Source organism: Aedes aegypti, chromosome 3 (assembly GCF_002204515.2).
Source record: "Aedes aegypti strain LVP_AGWG chromosome 3, AaegL5.0 Primary Assembly, whole genome shotgun sequence".
Lineage (NCBI taxonomy): Eukaryota > Metazoa > Arthropoda > Insecta > Diptera > Culicidae > Aedes > Aedes aegypti.
This window is the reverse complement of record NC_035109.1, coordinates 155,575,847-155,597,156: the sequence shown is the minus strand read 5'-3', so window position 1 is coordinate 155,597,156 and position 21,310 is coordinate 155,575,847. Positions and strand designations below refer to the sequence as shown.

Here is a 21,310-nt window from a genome sequence, read left to right as displayed (position 1 = left end):
TCCCATGCTTTATGAATATTTCTCAAATTCTGAATAGAATATGCTCACTTGATATAAATGTTTTTTTTCTGTAACTATGTTCTCAAATAATTTAAACTCTATATTCCTTTCTTCTTGGCATTATTTCCTCACTGGGACAGAGCCTGCTTCTCAGCTTAGTGTTCGATTAGCACTTCCACAGTTATTAACTGAGAGCTTTCTTTGCCAAAGTTGCCAGTTTCGCATTCGTATATCGTGTGGCAGGTACGATTATACTCTATGCCCAGGGAAGTCAAGGAAATTTCCATCAAGAACGGGACCGAACGGGAATCGAACCCAGACAACTTCAGCATGGCTGAGCTTTGTAGCCGCGGACTCTAAGCACTCGACTAAGGAAGGCCCCTTTAAACTCTATGTATTAACCCAGGGACTCAGATAGCCGTAGCGGTAAACGCGCAGCTATTCAGCATGACCATGCTGAGGGTCGTGGGTTCGAATCCCACTGGTCGAGGATCTTTTCGTAAAGGAGATATACTCGATTCCCAGGGCATAGAGTATCTTCGTACCTGCCATACGATATACACATGCAAAAATGGTTAATCGGCAAAGAAAGCTCTCAGTTAATAACTGTGGAAGTGCTCATAAGAACACTAATCTGAGAAGCAGGCTTTGTCCCAGTTGGGACGTAGAAGAAGATTAACTTATATTAATTTCTTCAAAAATCTAACTCTTTTGAAATTCCTTCACTTAATCAATAATTTCTAACAACTTTCAAATATTCGTAGATAATCCAAATATTTACCATTAAAATGTCATTAAAAAAGCTCAAATATTTGCAAAACAATATTTTTTTTTTATTTTATTGATGTACAAGGGGGTCAGGGGGCCAAGTCTCCAGCATAAGTTTGAAAGCTCATACCGTCCATAATACACCGAGGGAGTTTTGGAGTTTGGGAAGTAGGCAACGCAACATCTTTGACCAGAAGGTTCTTAAAGGTGATTATAGAACAAAGCCACACCTCAAATTTTCAAGAGCACAAGACTTGAGAACCAAACAGTGCTCCGCGTTGAAAATCTATCCCCTTGGTCACCACCAGCAAGCAAGCAATTTTATTGGTTTTCAACGCGAACTGTTGTCAGATACTCTTGTCTTGTGCACTTGAAAATTCAAAGTTTGGCTTCGTTTTATAATCACCTTAAGTTTTGCTTCTACTCTTGACTTCTAATACACGTATGAATGATGCAAGGCCAAAAGAACATGAATCAGTCATACATATAGCGGTAGTGAAGTGTTTTGCCTAAGGATATTGGAAAGGATGGATTTTGTATGGTGTTTTGTAAATAGCTCTGTGGAACAAGTTTGTTATTAGTTAAAAATTTAGTTAATCTGATTCACCTTGCAATCAGTAATAAGAATATTTACAGAAACATAATACTTATCTTTTCTCGCCAATACGCTGCCATGTCTTTCCTCTCCGATAAATTTTTCCTCGTAGTAATGGCGGGTTAGATATGAAAACAAGGATAAAGAGAGAAGAAATGTTAGTGATTGTTACATGCTTTATCGCTGTATTGGCCTACAATGAAATCATATAAAATTCGCTCTTTGGATTCCCATGATAACAATCCCCATGCAGCTTCCGAGAAACTTCATGGCAATGATCACTGTACGCCATGTGCGGCAGTCAGTACATCTCAACAACACTGATGACGAACAACAAAAAATGAATCCAAAAGAGAGAAAACCTCAAAGTTTCAATGTAGGGCAATTCAGCTTTATTGCATGTGAGAAGTTCTTGGTGATATTCTCACAACGGCCATTCAGAATGGTTCGACGGATGTAGACAAAAGATCATTATGATAAAATAAACGCGACGACATGTTAGTAAGCTCAGAACGTTTTTTGTATTTGCAACTATTAATTAAGATAGTTAAGCTAAGGGTTGGTTAATGTATATAACTTTTAAGATAAGCAGAAGTAAAGCACGAACGCGAAGTAATGACCTTCCATCCCATCTTCAAGTGCTCCCCACAAGCACAACACTTCATTCTGGCTCTTTGGAACGTCCATGTTGTAACTTATTCACACAAGAAATCTGCCTCGACCGAGTTGGCAGAACGCGCCCATACCCCTTTCTGAACCAAAGGACAGGGTCAAATATTTGCTAAACAATATGCACCATTTATCAATAAATTCTAGCAATGTTTGAATGTACCCAAATATGTATTTGTTCTTCTAGATAACTAAAGATAAAATGTGGCAAACGCAAAATAGATTTTGCAAAATTCAACCTAACTCTTATTTGTCAAATAATGAATGGCATTTGCTCATTGCAATATAAACATGTTTCAATGAACGAATGGTGACTAGAGATTTTGTTTTTCTTTCTGTCGTTACCTACCAACTGACACAGAGCTTTGGACAAATCTATATAAAAAGTGATTGAAAAATCTTAATGTCTTAAATCTGTTTCAAGCAAACTTTCATAAATTGTCAGAACTTAAAATTTGCTTATTTTTTTGTAAATTTGTATTTTTTTTTGTCAAAATAACTTTCGAATTCGGCGAAGAAAATATTTGGCATGGTAGAAATATTTGCCATCAAACGTACCAGAATGTATTTAACTGTGTAACCACTAGAATTCATATAGGAATTTTGGAATTATGTCAAAAAACTACTCTTCAAATATAAATTCACATCATTGTTCCACAAATCAACAATTGCCAACCAATCTTCTGCTAAGATGGCTTTCAAAATTATGCGTAAGAACAGGTTCCTGTAGAAATTCTTGATCTCTCGTTAAATCTAAGGGAAGCTCTGATAGAAACGATGTCTCGTACCTGCGTATTTCGGCTACCACTTGTCTTCTTCAGTGTCAGTTACTCGTATCCACTGAAGAAATCGTCGCACCTTAAATACTAACACCAGATAAGTACCTATACAGTTAATCTACCTAGGAAAATTTCGACAGGTGTTTGAATGTACCCAAATATGTATTTGTTCTTCTAGATAACTAAATGACTGACGTGTCGTGATGAAAAATAGAAAAGGGATAATAGTAACTACACTAATCCCTAATTATAGAGATTCTGTTCATGGGATTCGAATACATTAAAAGAGAACGATATCTCGCTAAATATACACTTGATGACTTGCTTGCAAAGAATATAATGACAACTCTAAACAATCATCTTCTCAGTAATTGATCAAAATCTGATCAAGAATACTTAGAATACCTATCAAAAAGGTCTCCATGAATTCATCTGCAATTCATACAAAATTTAATCAGGGACCTCACTTTGTCATAGATCACGGATTAGTCTGTTGTAACCCAAACAAGGCTTTTTCAAAAATCCGTATCAGTTCCTCCAGGTATCCGACAAAAAGCAATTAAACCACTTAGATTTCTCAAGAAATTCCCCAGAAATCTATTGACTCAGGTTTTCACTAACCGAAAAATGGTATAACCGACAGGCTTACGTATAGTTTAAATGAAATAAATACTAAATACCGTCAGTAAAGTGATTACCCTAAGAAATTTTATTAAGGATTCCTGAAAGGATGTCATCAAAACGATGCCAAGAATCTCAATAGAAATGCATAAAGCATTTTAAAGAACCTATATCTTTAGCAACTCAGTCGTGCATTCCTTGGCAAAATTCCCAAAATTCTCTAGTACTTTTTGCGGGTGTTTCACAATTTCCCGGTCAATTGTAATTCCCGGGTTTCATCGTACCTGCCACACGATATATGAATGCGAAAATGGCAACTTTGGCAAAAAAAGTTCTCAGTTCATATCTGTGGAACATGCTCTGTCCCAGTGAGGACGTAATGTCAAGAAGAAGGGGATTGTAATTCGGGGAATGTCATAGAATCGTCACTTACCCAATACACCGAAGCAGCTGACGTATCGCGACATCCCATGTAGAACGGGAACACGGTCACCCGTATGCCCTCGGTGATTCGACGTGCTCCAGCCATTGGTTCCACTTTTTCCATGCCCTGTCATCCTCCTGAGCGCCTAACAGCGGGTCCTTGTCCGGTTGGTGTGCCACAAACTTACGGAACAGCTCGTGTTGCAGCGGATGATTTTCGCCGGAATCATACGGCAGAATATTCGCATGGGCGACATAATTCATGCCCGGAATGACACAAATTTTGGCTTCATTCCAGATTCTCCTGGAAAGAGACGGCTTCCGTTGGGGGGCGCGTACGTACGGGCAATCCCGTTGATGGATTAAAACCTGATGGAATGCGTGCGTCTTCTTCTGCACTTCCTTGGCCGCATTCGGAGGAGGACGGGAAGAAAAATCGCCTGTGGTTGCAGCAGCGGCCGTCTTGCAGGCATATCGCGGTCACCAAACTTACAAAACGATCACTTTTCTTTCTCGCGACAAAATGGCACCGGAGGAACAAGAATCGAAACGCGAACTGCCTGCACAACAACATGGTCGACAAAAACAACATGGGCAGTGTTGCGAGACTTATTATCGCACCAGTTATTGATGCAAAATAGCATTTGAATCTGTGTAATATGACAACTTTCGTCGTAATGACTTGGTTGCAGCAGTTTCTGTGTAATATTTCTATATTTTAGATGTGAATATTACACAAGTACCATGTAATAGGATATGGTAATCTAGATTTTGTGTAATTTCAGGGCGATGTAATATAACATCAAAAAGATGCTATTTTGCATCTGATTTTTGCTGTTACATCGGATTTTTATTACATCGGCTGAATTACGTCGATGCCAATTACATAATTTTTTGCTGTGTAGTGGACGCTACTATGGACATGGTCAAATTTACTGCACTGCTCAGTGATTTTCACCAGATTATAGTAAACTTAACAGATTTTTGTAGTCGGTTGAAAATTGTTGGTGCAGTTCTTAATTCTACCATGGATTCGGTAGATTATACAACAAAATTTGTTTGCGTGTATAACTCATGAATTATTCCCATAAAACTAATGGATTAGTTTTTTTTAAAACCATGTGTACTGACTCATAAATCAAATATAAATAAAATTAACCTTGATTATGTATCCCACACATAATTACCATGTATCGGTGCAAATATCTATGTGTATTTATGTCAGTGTAGGCTGTACAAATTGTATGCATTTTAAAGTGTATTTATATGTTTGAGACAGCGTTAATTTTCACTTTCGCCCTTATTCACGTTCTGTGTTGATTTTGTCGCGAATGGCAAGGAAGGGTGCTTCGACGGCAACCTGTCAGTAGAGAAATGTCATTTGACGCGTTGGGAAAACGGGGCACGTACAATGACAATAAAAACAGCTGTGAAGAATCGCTTTCAACTTTTGTGATAAAAATCGTTTTATAAATTGATTTTTAGACATTAGTTTTAAATCTCAGTGATTTCAACGCACATTAACTTAGTCGACTGGTGGCCCAGATTACGGATAAGTTCCTGTTCGCTCGTTCCTGCGCTCACCTTGCGATGGAATCGTCGTCGTCTAAACAAGTAGACACTTCCGTCAGTGACGAGGAGCGATTCGAGGATGCTTCCTGTAAGGCATTCAATGAAAAGGCCGTCGACGAGGTCATCGAGCAGGTAACTGGAGTGCGCATAGGCAATTCGCCGAACCAAAATACGTCGTCTTCGTCGGAGCAGACGGAGAAATTTGTGGACTGCCGCAGCGATTCCGGGAGTGACGAGGAAACGTTGGGAAAAGACGAGCGGAAGTCAAAAGGCAGTGACCACGACGACGATTTGATCGATGACGAATCGCAACGGGACTGGGAAACAGGTCTCTCCGAAGAGGACAAACTGGCCAACAAAGCCAAAGCCGATGAGCTCAAAGCGCAGGGAAACGAACTGTTCAAGCAGGGAGATTTCGACAAATCGGCCAATGTGTACACGGAAGCGCTCAGAATCTGCCCGATGGAATATTCCGCAGAGCGGTCCATTCTGTTTGCCAACCGGGCGGCGGCCAAAACCAAACTTAACTTTAAGCCTTCTGCCATCGACGATTGCACCAAGGCGATCGAGCACAATCCAAAGTACCTGAAGGCGTTGCTGAGGTATGATATTTAGTTGTTTCTATATCATTCCCCGGAAGACTATTCTCCAGAATTTCATTCCATATAGGGCCCATTCACAAATTTCATAACGCTGTCTGGGTGTCCCGAAGATGTTACAGCTCATACAAAATTTGAAAAATATTCATACAAAATGCGTTACATGGGGTTGGGTGAGTGCCTAAAATGGGCATTTTTAGCGTTATGAAATTTATGAATTAACCCATATAATAAATCCCTAGAATGTACCATTCACCAAATAACTGTATAGGTACATCCTAGTTATGATTTTTTAAATAATTGTAACTGCTGAAAATATTATGAAATCTTCGGATTTTGGAATTCCATTCCAACAATTCTTAGATTAATACACTAGACCCGCATGATTCCCGTTGCCTTATAGAGTTTACGAATTAATGGCTATTGTTGGGGAGGAAGTCACATTTGCCGCGATAAACCAAATACTGAGAGCAGCATTCTCAATAGCAGCTTCAATGCTGAAATTCAATTTATTTTACTTAAATATATTTTAAACCTAACTTATTATATACGTACATTTTGGTATTTTAGCTCGCGCTGTCTTCAAATTGACCTCCTACCAACAATGATATTTTATACTATTCCGCTCTTGCATCGTCAGTCCGTGTTGCCAGTTTCACAGAATATTTTATCCCCAACAGCTATGTTTTCAAAGTTTGTTATTTTTCATATCGATTTTAACTGATGGGATGACATGAGTACCCTATTTTTATTGTGAAATTATTTCATACAACTGAAAATTCAGTTATTTATCTCACTACACTGCATTCAGATAAAATTCCAAATAACATTCTAACAGTCAAACATCATCATACTAAAAAAATGAAATTTGTAACAGCCTTTCGGGGCAGTATAGGCAGTTTTTTTTAATCGGACGCCATTAACCGCTTATTTAACAGTATTTCAGCGTCTTAAATTCTGCTAAAAATCAGTTGCTCGATATTTTCTATAACTTTTGCGCTAGACGCAGGATAAATTATTTGTGTTTGTAGGAAAAAAGTCAAAATGCACGAAATGTAAAATGGTACTGAATGACATGTATGCCAATGATACAGGTTTAGGGCGCCGTTCACTGCTCATCCCAAGTATGACACCCTATAGACAGGACTAGTTCGAATCACTTGCATTGAAGTGCTATAATTTGCATTTGAAATTGGCCAAACTATACCTTTGCGAATTTCCACTTTTCCTTACCAAGGTAATACAAGCAGAGGAATGCGAAGCACGTAGAAAGAAAGATATTCACATGAAAAAACAAGCAATTTTAAAGAATAAGCAGCATAACAAAGGGGTAACAGCATTGCCTAAAGTTGTTGCCGAAAGAGTTGAAGGTTTTGTGGTCAATCGTTCGACGCAGCAGTTCTCAGGAGAACAATTGACACTTCTCAATAAGGGATTAGCATGTGCGGTTACCACAAAACCAGATATTGAACAGACAATAATCGATGTAGAAACCGGCATTACACACGCAATATCAATACAGTTACAAGGATCAGCTAGAAATAAAGCTGAAGAGTCGTTAAAATAAAACTAATTCCAATTAAAAGGTCAAAATAGTGCTGAGGAAAAAGATTTGAGAGAACTTCAAGAGAAGTCAGTATACTATGTAAAAGCGGACAAGGGCAATGCAGTGATTAGTTTGGATAAAGATGATTATGATAATCAAATGAACGAACAAATAACCACTGGTCCCTATAGGCATTTTAGAGTCGATCCACTTCCCACAATAGTGAGACATGTAGAAAAAAAACGTTAAAAGAATGTAAGGCGCTTCTTAGAGATAACACTAGCCGCCTCAAAGTTTCTAATCCAGTTTTACCAAGAATTAAAGGCTTTCCAAAAATTCGCAAACCTGGCAATGAAATTAAAGAAACTATATCAGCAAAAGGGTCTCCTACACACAAATTTGCAAAGTGTCTGGTTTAGGAATTCCAGGGTGTCCATCCATCCGGGAAATCCGGGAAAAGCGGGAAAAACCCGGGAATAACAAAGACCGGGAAAAATACGGGAATGAGGAGAACACACCGGGAAATCAATCCTCGAAGGATTTCTTGAAGAATTTCAGGAGGGTTTCCGGAACGATTCTCGATGAATTTCTGGGAGAATGCCAACGAAATTTATGGACTTATCTCGAAGGGATCTCCGAAAGAATTTAAGAAGAATCATCGAAAATAACCTGAAGAATTCCAGCAGGATTTCTGTGAGAATCTTAAAGAGATTACCGGACAAATTCCAGAGGGTTGCCTGGAAGAATCCTTGAAATATATTCCGAGGAATTTCAACTGGATGTTCGGAAGAATTCGAGAAGATTTACGCAAGAATTGCAGAGGCATTGCCGAAAAACCCCCAAAGGTTTTATTGAAGTTGCCCAGAAGCAGTGCTGTTAAATGTCAAAATTTTGGAAAAACTAAAATGCTTATAGCACTCCTGCATGCGAAAAATCGCATTAGCAAATATTAACAATCGATAGTAATTCGGAAAAGGTCACCAGGAAAAACTTTTTCCGATTACTTTTCCCACTAGGAGCGATGTTATTAGCAATATTTAAATGTCATAGTCACGTGAAATTCATGACATTTAACAGCCCTGCTTGAGATTACATTTTCACGTAACAATGACGTTTGGATTATTTTGTGTGTAGTAAATTTCAGCAGGATTGCCAGATATTGGTCCTGGTTTTCATCAAAATTCATTAAAATATTTCGGTCGAAAAGTTCATACCAAATTCGTTTTAAAAGTTTTGCCAGAATCTTCTCCAAAACTTTTCCCAGAAAATTTGTACGTTTTCGTTGGAAATGTCTACAGAATACTCACCTAATCCTTTTAGAAAATTAGCCGGGAGGCTCTATTTTTCTGGAGTCAAGAATCTTCAAAGTATAAGCGATGATCAGGTCATTCGTGCAGCCAGCAAGGTTCCCATGAACGGCCAAGTTCTGGGTGGTCTTGATGTGGACATTGATGCTGTTTCCAGCGCCGCTTCGCAATAGAAATCGTCCAACAACCCTAGACCAGGTGGAGTTTCGTCAGCATTCCTCAAGGAGCATACTGCGATGGAAACTTACTTTTCGGATGTTCCGGGTTTGCGGAACCGGGTATGAATAACTAAGTGATTTGAGAATCTCTATTCAATGTCCACGTGAATACCTGTTCAACAATAAGAGGACGGTTCAGATTACTAAGTCTTGTTTAGTTACGAAACTACAGGTCGTCAAAGTAAGGGTATCTAAAGCAGAGATGCATTTTGGACGCTCATGTTCTGTGAGCGTTCCCAAATGTTTCTTTGATTGCTCTCGTGTTCATGTTCAGTTTTTGAACAAACACAAGGATCACTAGACTGATCGCGAATTCATGTTCCCCATTTTTTTTTTGACAAGATCGCATTTATGTACTTTGGCCTTACAGTCCCACGATTCTACTATGCAATCTACCCTGATTTATGGATAACGTGGGTCTGTTGATTGGGCCATGGCTGCGCCTCAACAAGGGAATTGTATGCGCTTATTGAGCCAACTGAAATTTAGGATGAATGATCAAGAATCACCCGGAACACGCAAATATAGAAACATACCCTGTATTTTCGTTCTTTGGCAGAACGCTGCTGAAAATCGGAAGACATTTTTGTTAGATCCGACGTGGATAAATCGCAGGCGTAGTAGCAAATATTCAAAAGCTTGTTGAGCTGCTGTCGCTAACATAGTTAATCATTATTCGAAAAGTGGATGTGCATCATTTGTTGCAATATTCTGGCAACTAATTCAACGGGCAATGTAAAAAGACAACTTTTGAAAATGCAATGCATGTTTATTTAGGAACAATTCAATTTTATCTGAATACACGTGTTATATTTTGTGCTTTGGAGGAATGCCTAGGTGATCAGTCGGATAATATTGCCAGTGAAAACATCAGAACATGGGTCTAGAATTCACGAAACAAGAGATGTTTCGAGAACCGCCATTGCTTATTAGTACGACCTAGAAATAGAAATTATATTAATTAATAGCTATTCACTCATTAAATACAGCTTTTAACTTGACACGAATAAAACAACTATGAATTGTAATGCTTCTGCTATTGCATCCTGTTCGTGTCTCCTCGATATATTGAGGATCACGAATGACGGTAACGGTTGCCACGCGATGATCAGAGTCCTGTGATCAATCAAGCAATTTGTTTGAACTTGAACACGGCTCTCGTGAGCACAAGTTTTGAACAGAACATGAACAGAACGCGTTCAAATGCATCTCTGCTCTAAAGGGACTTTTTTCAGATGTAGCAGGTTCCCGGTGGCCACAGTGACCAAATCCGGATCTCCGGGAGGGTTTCTAAAACTGGACATGTGTGCCCACGGTAAAAAGAAGCAAGGTATTATACTCCGAAAAATGACATTTGGAAGTGACGTCATTCCTATCGCAAACTAGAACGAGTGCAAAAGAAAGCAAGGCTCTTTTACTTTTTTTTATTGGGTTCGTTTACACATTTATTTTCATATGTTTAAAATATTATTTCAATATTGAATTACTGTGCTCATAGGTTCTATAATAATCAGCAGAATTTTTTGACCTATAATTTCATTACACTTTGCAACATTATTAGCATTAGTATGTCAAGCCTAACTATTTATCTAACACCCAACCCAATTGTATTTTTCCTCTCCCATGGCGTTTGCGGGGTCAGCATAGACTATTCAGCCATTACTTCCTCTATGATCCGCTTTGTATTGACTTGCTCTTATTGCCCCACCAAACACTACAAAATGAAATGAAATGAAATTAAAGAATCCTTATGAAGATTATTTTCTTCTTGTAGAAATTGTTGGAGGAATGCATTGTCGTATCACAGGAGGAACTCGTGGAGTAATTGTTGAAGGTATTCCTGGAGACTAAAAATGTCTCAACAAAAGATCTTCCTGGAGGTATCTCTGGCAAAATTCCCAGGGGAATCCCTGGAGAAATCAATGTTGGGACTACGGTAGAGATTATATTGAAGGAATTTCTGGTGAAATTCTTGGTGAAATCTCTGGAGGAGTCTCTGAAAATATTTCCAGAGGAAATTTTAAAGGAATCTCTCAAATTATCTTGAAGGAACTCCTGGAGCACCATTTGAACTGTCAAAAGTTATAATAAGCCAGAGATTTATTTATAGAAAAAAATCTAAATCATGAGTTGTCGAATGATGCCGTTATATTATATTATAATTTTGGCTATTTTGGCCGTAACGGAAATAGTATTTGAGTATGACAATTTTATATTTGGGAGGCCCATATAGCCATAGCGGCAAACACGCAGCTTTTCAGTATGTCCATGCTATGGGGCATGAGTTCGAATCCAACCGGTCGAGAATCTTTTAGGATTGGAAATGTTCTAGGCTACAAAGCAAAGTCATCCTGAAGGTTCTTTCTCTCCTTGACTTCCCTGGGCATATAGTATCATCGTACCTGCCTGATTCTTGGGAGAAAGCCTGTTTCAAACCGTATTCGATATGTTTACCTTTTGAGAATGTAAATAAATGCATAACCAAGAGCTCCTTAAAAAATTTGACAATTTTTCAAAGCTGTTGTAATATATCTCGGAAACATTCACGCAAAAGAATTGTGCGGTAGAAACTGCCATGTTAGGGGGTTTACTTGAGTGCTCGCACCGAGAATTTTCAACAGACCACAAATGTGCATGATTTTACCTTGTCTGTAGTCGAAATCATATTGACGAAAAAGATTTCTGTCAAATGTATCAGAAAAGTGGGTGGGATTTACTACAAACATAGAAATTTTCTCTGAAATTCCATGGTAGTTTTAAGAATGGGCGTAGTCAGCCAAAATGGCAATTTTTACCACAGATTTTTTTCCCGTGTTCTGAAATGATTATTTACCAATCAATATGTTGCAAATTTACCATAGTTTGGGATGTACTATGGCTGGATTCGCGCTTTTTTGCACCATGGTATGAGATTTTACTTTTTTGCTATAATGCGAATCAGACCATTAGATCATCAAACTTCTTATAACCTTCTTCGAACTGGAAACGGTTTTCACTAATTTAATTTAAAAAAATGTGCTGGTATTTGAAATCAATTATCAATCTTGTCAAATTTACCGAGAATAATATTTTTTGTTTCAGTAACTATTTCAATCGAATTGCCTTCGAAAATCATATTAAGTCAAATAATCTGCATTTTTTAACGTTTTGAGTGAAAATTGTACTTTTCGACAGCATTTGTATGGAGAGCGGCCACTGTGTGATGGTCTGAAAATACCCACATCATTCCCTACTGGATCTGTTCCGGAATACTCCGACCAAATCTAATTCGTGGTCTTCTTGATGCTCTTGTAAATCGGAATAAAAAACAATGCAATTCGAACCGTCATACGCCTCGTCGATCGCCTGACCTAACCTCGAGACTCCATATAAAAAAAATGTCAACAATTTCAGCAGTGAATGTCAACTCCATATATTTTTTTAAATAATTCCAGTAGTGAGTGTCAAAGAGCAGGACAGTCAATTGAGCGTGATGAGAGAGGGACAGAGAAGGAGAATTTTTCGTGACGTCACCATGCACTCTTCTATACATGCGTGTTGAACTTCTAAATATAATATGTGCCAGTTACGTCGGTAAACTCCTCTTCAAATATAATTTCTTATTTCAACTTAAAATTTTCAAGCGTTTGATAGAATAAGTACGTAAGTCGCATGATCGATTTCTCTTCGTCGATCTTCGCTTCTGTGAATAAAGGTGACAAGAAGCGGGTTTGTTAGCACGCTCGATCTGTGTGTTTCAAATTATGGATCGATTCATGAACGTCCATTTCGATTTGCTGTGATTTTCTTACAAACTTCGTGTATGTTACACATTAAATTCCTTTGTTTTGCTTCATGGATAGATTCATCAACCGACAACAGGGATTCTATAATTTTTCCATATAAGTTCCCGAAGCTTTCTCTTCAAATTCGTATGCGTCAACCTATGGACGCAATAGATCATCACCCCAACACAGATTCAGTGTGTTTTGCTTATGGTTATTTTGTGTTATAATCATCATGTTCAAGTTGGTCGATTCATTGATTTGCGCAATGAGTTTGTTATGATGAAATCGATGAGCTCGATATTCATGTTCAAAATTTGTTTGTGATTAACCCATAGAGAACTGAACGGATGTACCTCGTGTCGAACGAAAGTCATCATCATGCTTCTACAGAGCAGAAGGGAATTTTGAAGCTGAAAGTGTTAGATGAAAATTTGTTAATTCGATTTTTCTTTTATTAGTGAAGTTGACCGATATACGAGGATTCTACCTTTCTATAAGAAAACATTGATTATAATGTATGGATTAGTAGAAAAATTGGATTCCACAAACAGATTTTCCTGGTTTTCAGTTTCGAATAAAATTGAATATGCCAATCCCTGGCTTCCCAAATTATGGATTTGCGGCGCCCCGCTTGTTGCTGGCTCACCCGTTTGAAAAAAAAAAAACAAGTGAGCTTGCGACAAGCAGAGGAGCCTCGGATCAATATTTTGGGAAGCAATAGTTCAATAAGCAAACCAGTCGGTTTTTATAATTTAACTTTTAGATATTCGTGTTGGCTTCACATTGCAACCTAATGTTGATACACATGAAATCATACCTTGAATCCAATGACGAAATCCATATGGCTACCACACTCGAATCATGTGGTTTTCTTTATTGCGCAAATCTGTAAGTAAAACACTCGACCTTGACGTGTAGATTTTTCTCAGTGTAATTAGCCGTATGCCCCAATGTCATATATAACAGGTCCGGCTCTTATGTGTTTGCTTGTATTAGTCACGAAAAATATGTAAACAAAACGATCAGCTGATGGTGACGACAAGGCTGCGAAAAATTTTGTTCGCTGCTCTCTCAACGTGACGTCATCTTCGGCTACTTCGTGAACTTTCGGCTCGCCGAAGTTGGCATTGCACAACTACCACTTCAAAACTGATGTTATCACAAATTCTAATTTGATGTTCGCTCGCACCTCTAAATACCCCACATCGCGTTTGCCCGTATAATCCAATTCCCGGCACATTTGTTCTTCTTCGATAGCTTGAATATGGGCATGGCTTTTAAGGCAATGAAATTCTGGGTAATGTTTTAGAATCATTTAATCTTTCCTACAATATACCTCAACCACACATTTCATATTCATGGCATCTCATCCACAATTGGTTGTAAATCGTTTCCTTCAAGTGTTATTGAATCCACTTCCAGGCGTGCAACTCTGTACGAGGAAGCGGACAAGCTGGATGAAAGTTTGGAAGACTTCAAGAAAATACTGGAACTGGACCCGGCCAATGTGGAAGCGAAGGCGGCCGAGGTGAGGCTGGCACCAAAAATTCAGGAACGCAACGAGCGCCTCAAGGAGGAAATGATGGGTAAGCTGAAGGACCTGGGCAATATGATTCTGCGGCCATTTGGGCTGTCGACGCAAAACTTCGAAATGCAACAGGATCCGTCGACCGGATCCTACTCTATTAATTTTAAGAGTGGAAAATAGTGTTTCTGCAAATTTTGAAGTCTTGTGATATGCGATGGGTGAGTGTGCCAATTTCTGAATCAAAAGCTTGTTAGTGCAATCAGGGTGAATGTGTTTGTGTGTGTATTTCAAAGCCTTCGATGGCGTTAAAATATGAACCAGTCGAACCAAACCAAATTGTTTGTAGTTTTCGTCCGTCTAGTGAATATCATCATAAGCCTTTCTTTGTCTGTGATTCTGTGGTAATTCATTGATTCAGGTACGTGATTCAGGGGTGCGGCCGCGAGAAGTAGGTAGGACAGGTAGGACATATAAAACATACCTGGGTAGGACATTTGTCCATACTGTCATGGGCTGGCCATACTTTGTCTTGGACGCATTCACCGCCAGTCCAACTTTCGCTGTTTCGCGTTTCCGGCGGGTGTACAGATCTGCCACCTTTTTCAAACGTTCGGCCGACAATGTCCATATCATCCGCGAAGCAAACAAATTGACTGGATCTCGTAAAAAACGTACCCCGGCTCTCCGCATAACACCTTCTAGCGCAATATTGAACAACAGGCACAAAATTCCATTACCTTGTCGTTGTCCCCGGCGGGATCCAAACGAACTGGAGTGTTTGCCCGAAATCATGGTCGGGGGTCGAGAAACGTGGAGAGTCTAATCTTGTGAGCTTCCCGGGAAAGCTGTTCTCGTCCATGATCTTCCATAGCTCTACACGATTAATACAGTCGTATGCCGCCTTAAAATCGATGAACAGATGGTTCGTAGCGACCTGGTACTCACGGCATTTCTGGAGGATTTGCCGCACGGAAAAGATTTGGTCCATTGTCGTGTTGAAATAAAACTACGAAACAACAAGGCTATTCCGCTTCACACCGCAGGCTACTGACTGATATCGCTACCAGCCAGCTCCTCTCATTTATTTCATGTCTGGGTTCAATTCATTCGCTTAAAATACTACCTCTACAATTCTTACCCATCGACATCTCCACTGCAGGTTGTGTGATGTACCTGCATTCCAACACTCCTCCTCATCACACAACCTTCAAACCGCACATCTGCCACCCGAGCTCTCTTGTCCACTAAGCTCCTCCTGGCACCGACCTCCTCCTAGTCGAGCTTCTCCTGGCTAGCTGCACCATCGTCCTCTTGGTCAACCGCGCCGATCAGCCAGCATCCGCACCTTCAGCCTCGTTCTCAGCATCTTGGCCTCCAACTCTTGGGCACCTCGTCCAAGCCACCTTCCGTCCAGACTCCACCTTCCGTCCAGGCTCTACCTCCTCACCGAGATTCTGCCTCCTCGTCTAGGCCATGTCTCCTCGTCCTGGTGCTTCCTCGTGGTCCCTCATTGAAGCTGCCTCAGCGTCCTCCAGGCGTTCCTGGGCCCATAACCCATACGGCGTACTCTCAATCGACGACGACGGGCAGCGATTCTGCAAATAATTTGCAGTATTGATCGCCTCACCCCAGAATTTCTTCTCCAAGCCAGATTCAACCAACATACAACGCATCATCTCCTTGAGGTAACGATTTTTCCGTTCAGCCACGCCGTTCTGTTGCGGCGAATACGGGGCTGACATCTGCTGAACGATACCATTGTCCGCGAAAAACTTCCTCAACGCACTTCCGGAAAACTCGCCGCCCCCATCGGAACAGATACACTTGGGAAAATGGCCAAACTGATTCTTCATCATGTTGCAGTACTCCCGAATCTTCAATTCCGCGTCGGACTTGTGCTGCAGCAAATACACTACCGAATACTGACTGTAATCGTCCACTAGCACAATGTAATACCGATTTCCCCGCGGCGTTGCAACTTCCATCGGACCTCCCAAGTCACAATGGACAAGTTCACCAACTTCACTGGCTCGGCTCTTCGACGCCTTCGGGAATGAACCGCGGCTCATCTTCCCTTCGAAACAGGGTCCACATACCGACGAAACGTTACACTGATTTATTACTAAACCATGTCCAAGTTTCTCACGCACTATTCCCATTACAGCCTTCGAATCACGGTGCCCCAGACGACGATGCCACAGGTGTTCGCACTTATCACTGTGCTTCACTTCGGTATGAAGCGCCTTGTCAGGAAATTGCTTCAAATGGTAAAGGCCACCATTCCGTTGGCCAACCAAAACAACTTCACTCCCTTTAAGAACCTTGCATCCGGACTTCTCGAACAACACAGTGAGTCCGAGAGCAAATTGTCAGCGAGCGATGGCACATCGAAAACGTTTCCGAGATTCACCTTCACTCGAGCACCTTCACCGTTCACGCAAGAAATCTGTCCGGAACCAGCACCAGTCACGATGTTCCCATCGGCCAAGCAAATAGACGCTTCCCTAGACTCGAGTTTCCCAAGGAAAGCGGCGTCGTTCGTCATGTGGGAGGTGGCAACAGAATCAAGATACCAAACACCTTTTTCACCAACACTCCCAGCAGCCAAACACATTTCGAATTCCTTACACTCGGCAGCCACAGAAACTTTCTCTTTTTCTTGCCGATCTTGTGCAAGCTTTCGGCAATCACGACGGAAGTGTCCTTCTTTCTTACAGTAGTGTCACACTTTATCTTTTGCAACCTTCTGCTTCACACTATTCGGCTTATTCTTCCTAGCCGGCTCAGTCACAAACACTTTCTCACGTTCGGGACTCTTCTGCACACGACGACGACCTTCATCCAAGAGCTTACACTTGACGAAATCGACCGTGAGATCGTCATCCGGCCGGCTTTCAAGGGCAGTAATCAGGCCATCATACGACGATGGAAGACTGGACAGCATCAAAGCCACAAACCAATGGTCTTTTAGCTCCTCTCCCAATGCTGTAAGTCGAAGCCGCAGCTCAGTCATCGTTTTGAGGTGCTCTGCCATATATCCTCCTTCCGGCATCCGCGTGGACACCAGCTTCCGCACGACGTGAATCTTGCTGGAAAGAAACGCTCGCTCATGGTAGTTCCGCAGAGCATCCCACATTTCCTTCGCCAACGTCTTCTGCAACACGTGGATCAGCTGTGTGTCTTCCAAGGCCAATCCCACCATTGCCTGCGCCTTCTCATCGTTTGAGATCCAGGTCGCATCAGCATTTTCAGGCTTCGGATCGGTCACAACACTTAGCACCTTCTTCCGCGTCAACAGAAGCCGCATCTTGAACTTCCAGATGGCATAATTCTGGTCGTTCAGTTTCTCAATCGAAACTTTGGTGTCGGCCATTTTGTTCCCGGCACTGTACACTTTACTGTCCTCGATTAAATCGGAATTCACGAATCGCGACGAACAAACCACTCAATTAAACTACCGCACTTTCACGCAACTGGGCCCATGACCTATTGGGACGTATGTTCCAGTGGAATTAAAACGCAGTATTTAATTAATTAAACGAAATAAACGAATGTATTCAAAGAACGATGTTTACACAGCGAGAGCACATTTCACTTTGGGAAAATAAGATGGCGGTTCTTGCGTTACGCTTTGCTGCTGCAGCTTTGGGGTTGCCACCGCTGCACAGTGCTTCCAAGGGCCTACATTCGTGATCGAAAATGTTTTGCACCAGAAAAGTTGGTTTTACAGGTATGGTGTCTTCAGAGAAGTTGTTCGGGATGTTGAAGCCCTTCTTAAGGAAGAATTATTTTTGTGATGAATCCACCTAGCAGTGAGATAGGTTTTCACTTTTTTGAAAAAGTGGAGATACAACAATGGTGTCTTCGGCAAAGTTGTAGATAATTTCACTATATGAAAATTTGCTGAAGACACTTTAGCTCTATCTATTGAATTTTAAGAGATATGGGTCTTTTTTTGCGAACGACCCCTTAAAACTAGTTTTTTCGTTATATCTCTTTCTGGGTATTTTTGAGATTTTTTTACATGTTCTACAAAGTTGTTTTAATTGATAAAATACGCATTTCTTTAGAAGACATAAAAAATGTATCTCTTATATTTTCGGAGTTATATGATATTTTATGTTGAAAAATCGGCTATTTCACCTTCCTCTAACATTTACAGGGGCAAATTGGGGCAACATTTTTAGCTTGCATATAAAAGAGTAACTTAATAGCTATCAAATCCATGGTAACTGACACGTGGCAAAGCGTTCCTTGCCTACAAAATATGTTCTGTAAAATATTGAAAAATTAAAATTATGCAGCTTTTAATACCGTTTATTTTTTAAATACGCCATTTTTCAGGACTGAGTGACAATTTTCAGGTCTTTTACGCAATGATATATTCGGTTTGGCTAATGGTGATATTGCCTAAGATAGGATATCTTGATATCAAACGTCATAGGGGAAGTGGTGGTAAAATGAACAGGGGTGGTAAAATGAACACAGTGCCTTTTACCGAGAGAAAACAAATTTCAATGAATTTTTATCACGCACGGACGATTTAGAGCATAAATCCGAGTGTTCGGATTGATACGGAGGTCAATTGAAGTAAAAATATCAACGAAAACTAAGATTTTAGAAAACCACGTTTGAAAATTGAAGCTGGCGTAACTTTTGGCTCGAAGGTCTTGAGGTTTTTCAGTGATGGGAATATCGTTGTGATGTGATGTCAAATCTGAAACTTTTACATTTCTTTTTAAATGGGTTACAATCATTTAAAGACATACTTTCGGGAATGCAGTGAAAATTGTTAAAAATTTTAGTTTTGCTCACGTTTTTTGCATGATGTTCATTTTACCACCAACAGCTGTTCATTTTACCCACATAGTGCAGGTAAAATGAACATTTCAATTGTTTTTTGCTAGCGATAAAAATATGTGAAAATTTAGCTATTTTGGTCTGACTTCGTGTTGGTGCTTTAGCTAACATCCTTGTTTTTGATCTTGTGCGATAAAACTATACAATTCCTCGTTTTTCCACCAGAAACAAGATGATATCCTTAAGGTGTTCATTTTACCACCCATTCCCCTACTTCTCATTTATAGTGAAAACTAGATGTATGAATTCTTAGAGATAGCCTTTATTACGTAACATCAGCTCTATACTGAACGTAGTATAAATTTATTTGCCTTAAAACGGAAGTCATCCTATTTAAGCTTAAAATAATAATAATAGTAACAATAATAATAATAACAATAATAAAGGAAAGAATATTTTCTTTACTTTTGGTATTTTGTTGTTTTTTTTTGTATTCACAAGAGAACATAATCTTTATAAATCTATCCGTCTTTCCATATAAATAAAACTAAAGTGGCGTGACATACGAACAGAATGGCTTTCAAACGGACTATCATTTGTTACCATAAACAAGCTATATTTTTTTTTCTATCTTTATTAACGAGATTTTTAGCCCTGGGCTAGTTCATCTCGGGACCAACGGCTTTACTTCCCTTCCGAAGGAAGTCGTCACTGACATTTTTAGTGACTATCTCGGGGATGGGATTCGATCCCAGGTCCTCGGCGTGAGAGGCGTGTGTTCTAACCACTACACCAGGCCCGTCCCCTAGCTATAATTTCGCTGATATGTATATTTTTAAGATTTTAGATACTACTTTTTGAGAATGTGAAGAAGAAAATTTAAAATAAGACCCTTTTTATATATTTCTGTGCGATAATACAGTCGACTATCCACATCTCAATATTTTTGCCTATGTAGATTATTTCTTTGATCCTCTCTCTCAACAATTTCTTTCTCCATAAAAAAGACTATCTTTTAACTATTATTATTACTAAAGTGTTCATATGATGATAAGTAGTCTTAGGCGAATTGATTATTTACATTATCCACTGTGCTTAAAGTGAAACATATCGGAATCTAGAGATGGTCATCCCAATGGTCGACTTATGTCATATCTCTGTGCGCATTCTAAAAGCACTGAACTGAACAAATATTGAATTAACAAGCATTATATTCTTATTTTATGCTTTCTACTAATGCACAAAGCTAAAATAAAAATCACTGTTGTTCGATGTCTACTTCACCAGATTTGTGTCTTAAAAGTTTTAGTGCAATTTTTACTTAATATAACTAACTATTTCACGTTAACAATATCCAAAAATATTTAGTATTTGAGAGATCACGTTTTTACAGTCATAACCGAATATATCATATCCTAGAAGACCTGATAATTTTCCACTCAGCCATGAACGGTTCATCTGACTTAAAGCCATTTGGCATAAGGTCATTTGGCATAACCCCAATTGAAATAATGGCCATTTATTATAACGGTCATTTCGCATAATTAGAATAAAATCCGTTCTTTCAAAATAAACCTGTTCTTTATAAATATGTTTATGTTAAATGACCATTGTGCCAAATGACCGTTATGCCAAATGTCTTTTATAACAAACGGCTTGATGCCAGATGAACTTATGCCAAATGGCTTTATGCCAAATGACCCAGACCCATGAAAGATGGCGTATTTAAAAAATACACGGTATTAAAAGCTGCATACTTTTAATTTTTCAACATTTTACGGAACATATTTTGTAGTCAAGGAAAGCAGTGCCACGTGTCAGTTACCATGGATTTGATAGCTATTAAGTTACTCTTTTATATGCAAGCTAAATATGTTGCCCCAATTTGCCCCTGTAAATGTTAGAGGAGGGTGAAATAGTCAATTTTTCAACATAAAATATCATATAACTCCGAAAATATAAGAGATATATTTTTTGTGTCTTCTAAAGAAATGCATATTTTATCAATTAAAACAACTTTGTAGAACATGTGAAAAATCTCAAAAATACCCAGAAAGAGATATAACGAAAAAACTGGTTTTAAGGGGTCGTTCACAAAAAATGACCCATATCTCTTAA

The 21,310-nt window shown here is 39.4% G+C and overlaps 1 protein-coding gene across 2 annotated transcripts; it reads left to right on the top strand.

The window, feature by feature from the left end:
- Nucleotides 1-5,235: 5,235 nt before the first annotated feature.
- On the top strand, nt 5,236-14,728 carry LOC5572309 (tetratricopeptide repeat protein 1). Of its 2 annotated transcripts, none has more exons than XM_001653961.2 (2): nt 5,236-6,029; nt 14,287-14,728. In XM_001653961.2, exons 1-2 carry the CDS (start codon nt 5,446-5,448, stop codon nt 14,570-14,572), a joined length of 870 nt encoding a protein of 289 aa, XP_001654011.1. In that variant the 5' UTR covers nt 5,236-5,445; the 3' UTR covers nt 14,573-14,728. The 2 variants fall into 2 exon arrangements, with proteins under 2 accessions (XP_001654011.1, XP_021705539.1); XM_021849847.1 differs by having other exon boundaries at nt 14,266-14,728.
- Nucleotides 14,729-21,310: the final 6,582 nt, after the last annotated feature.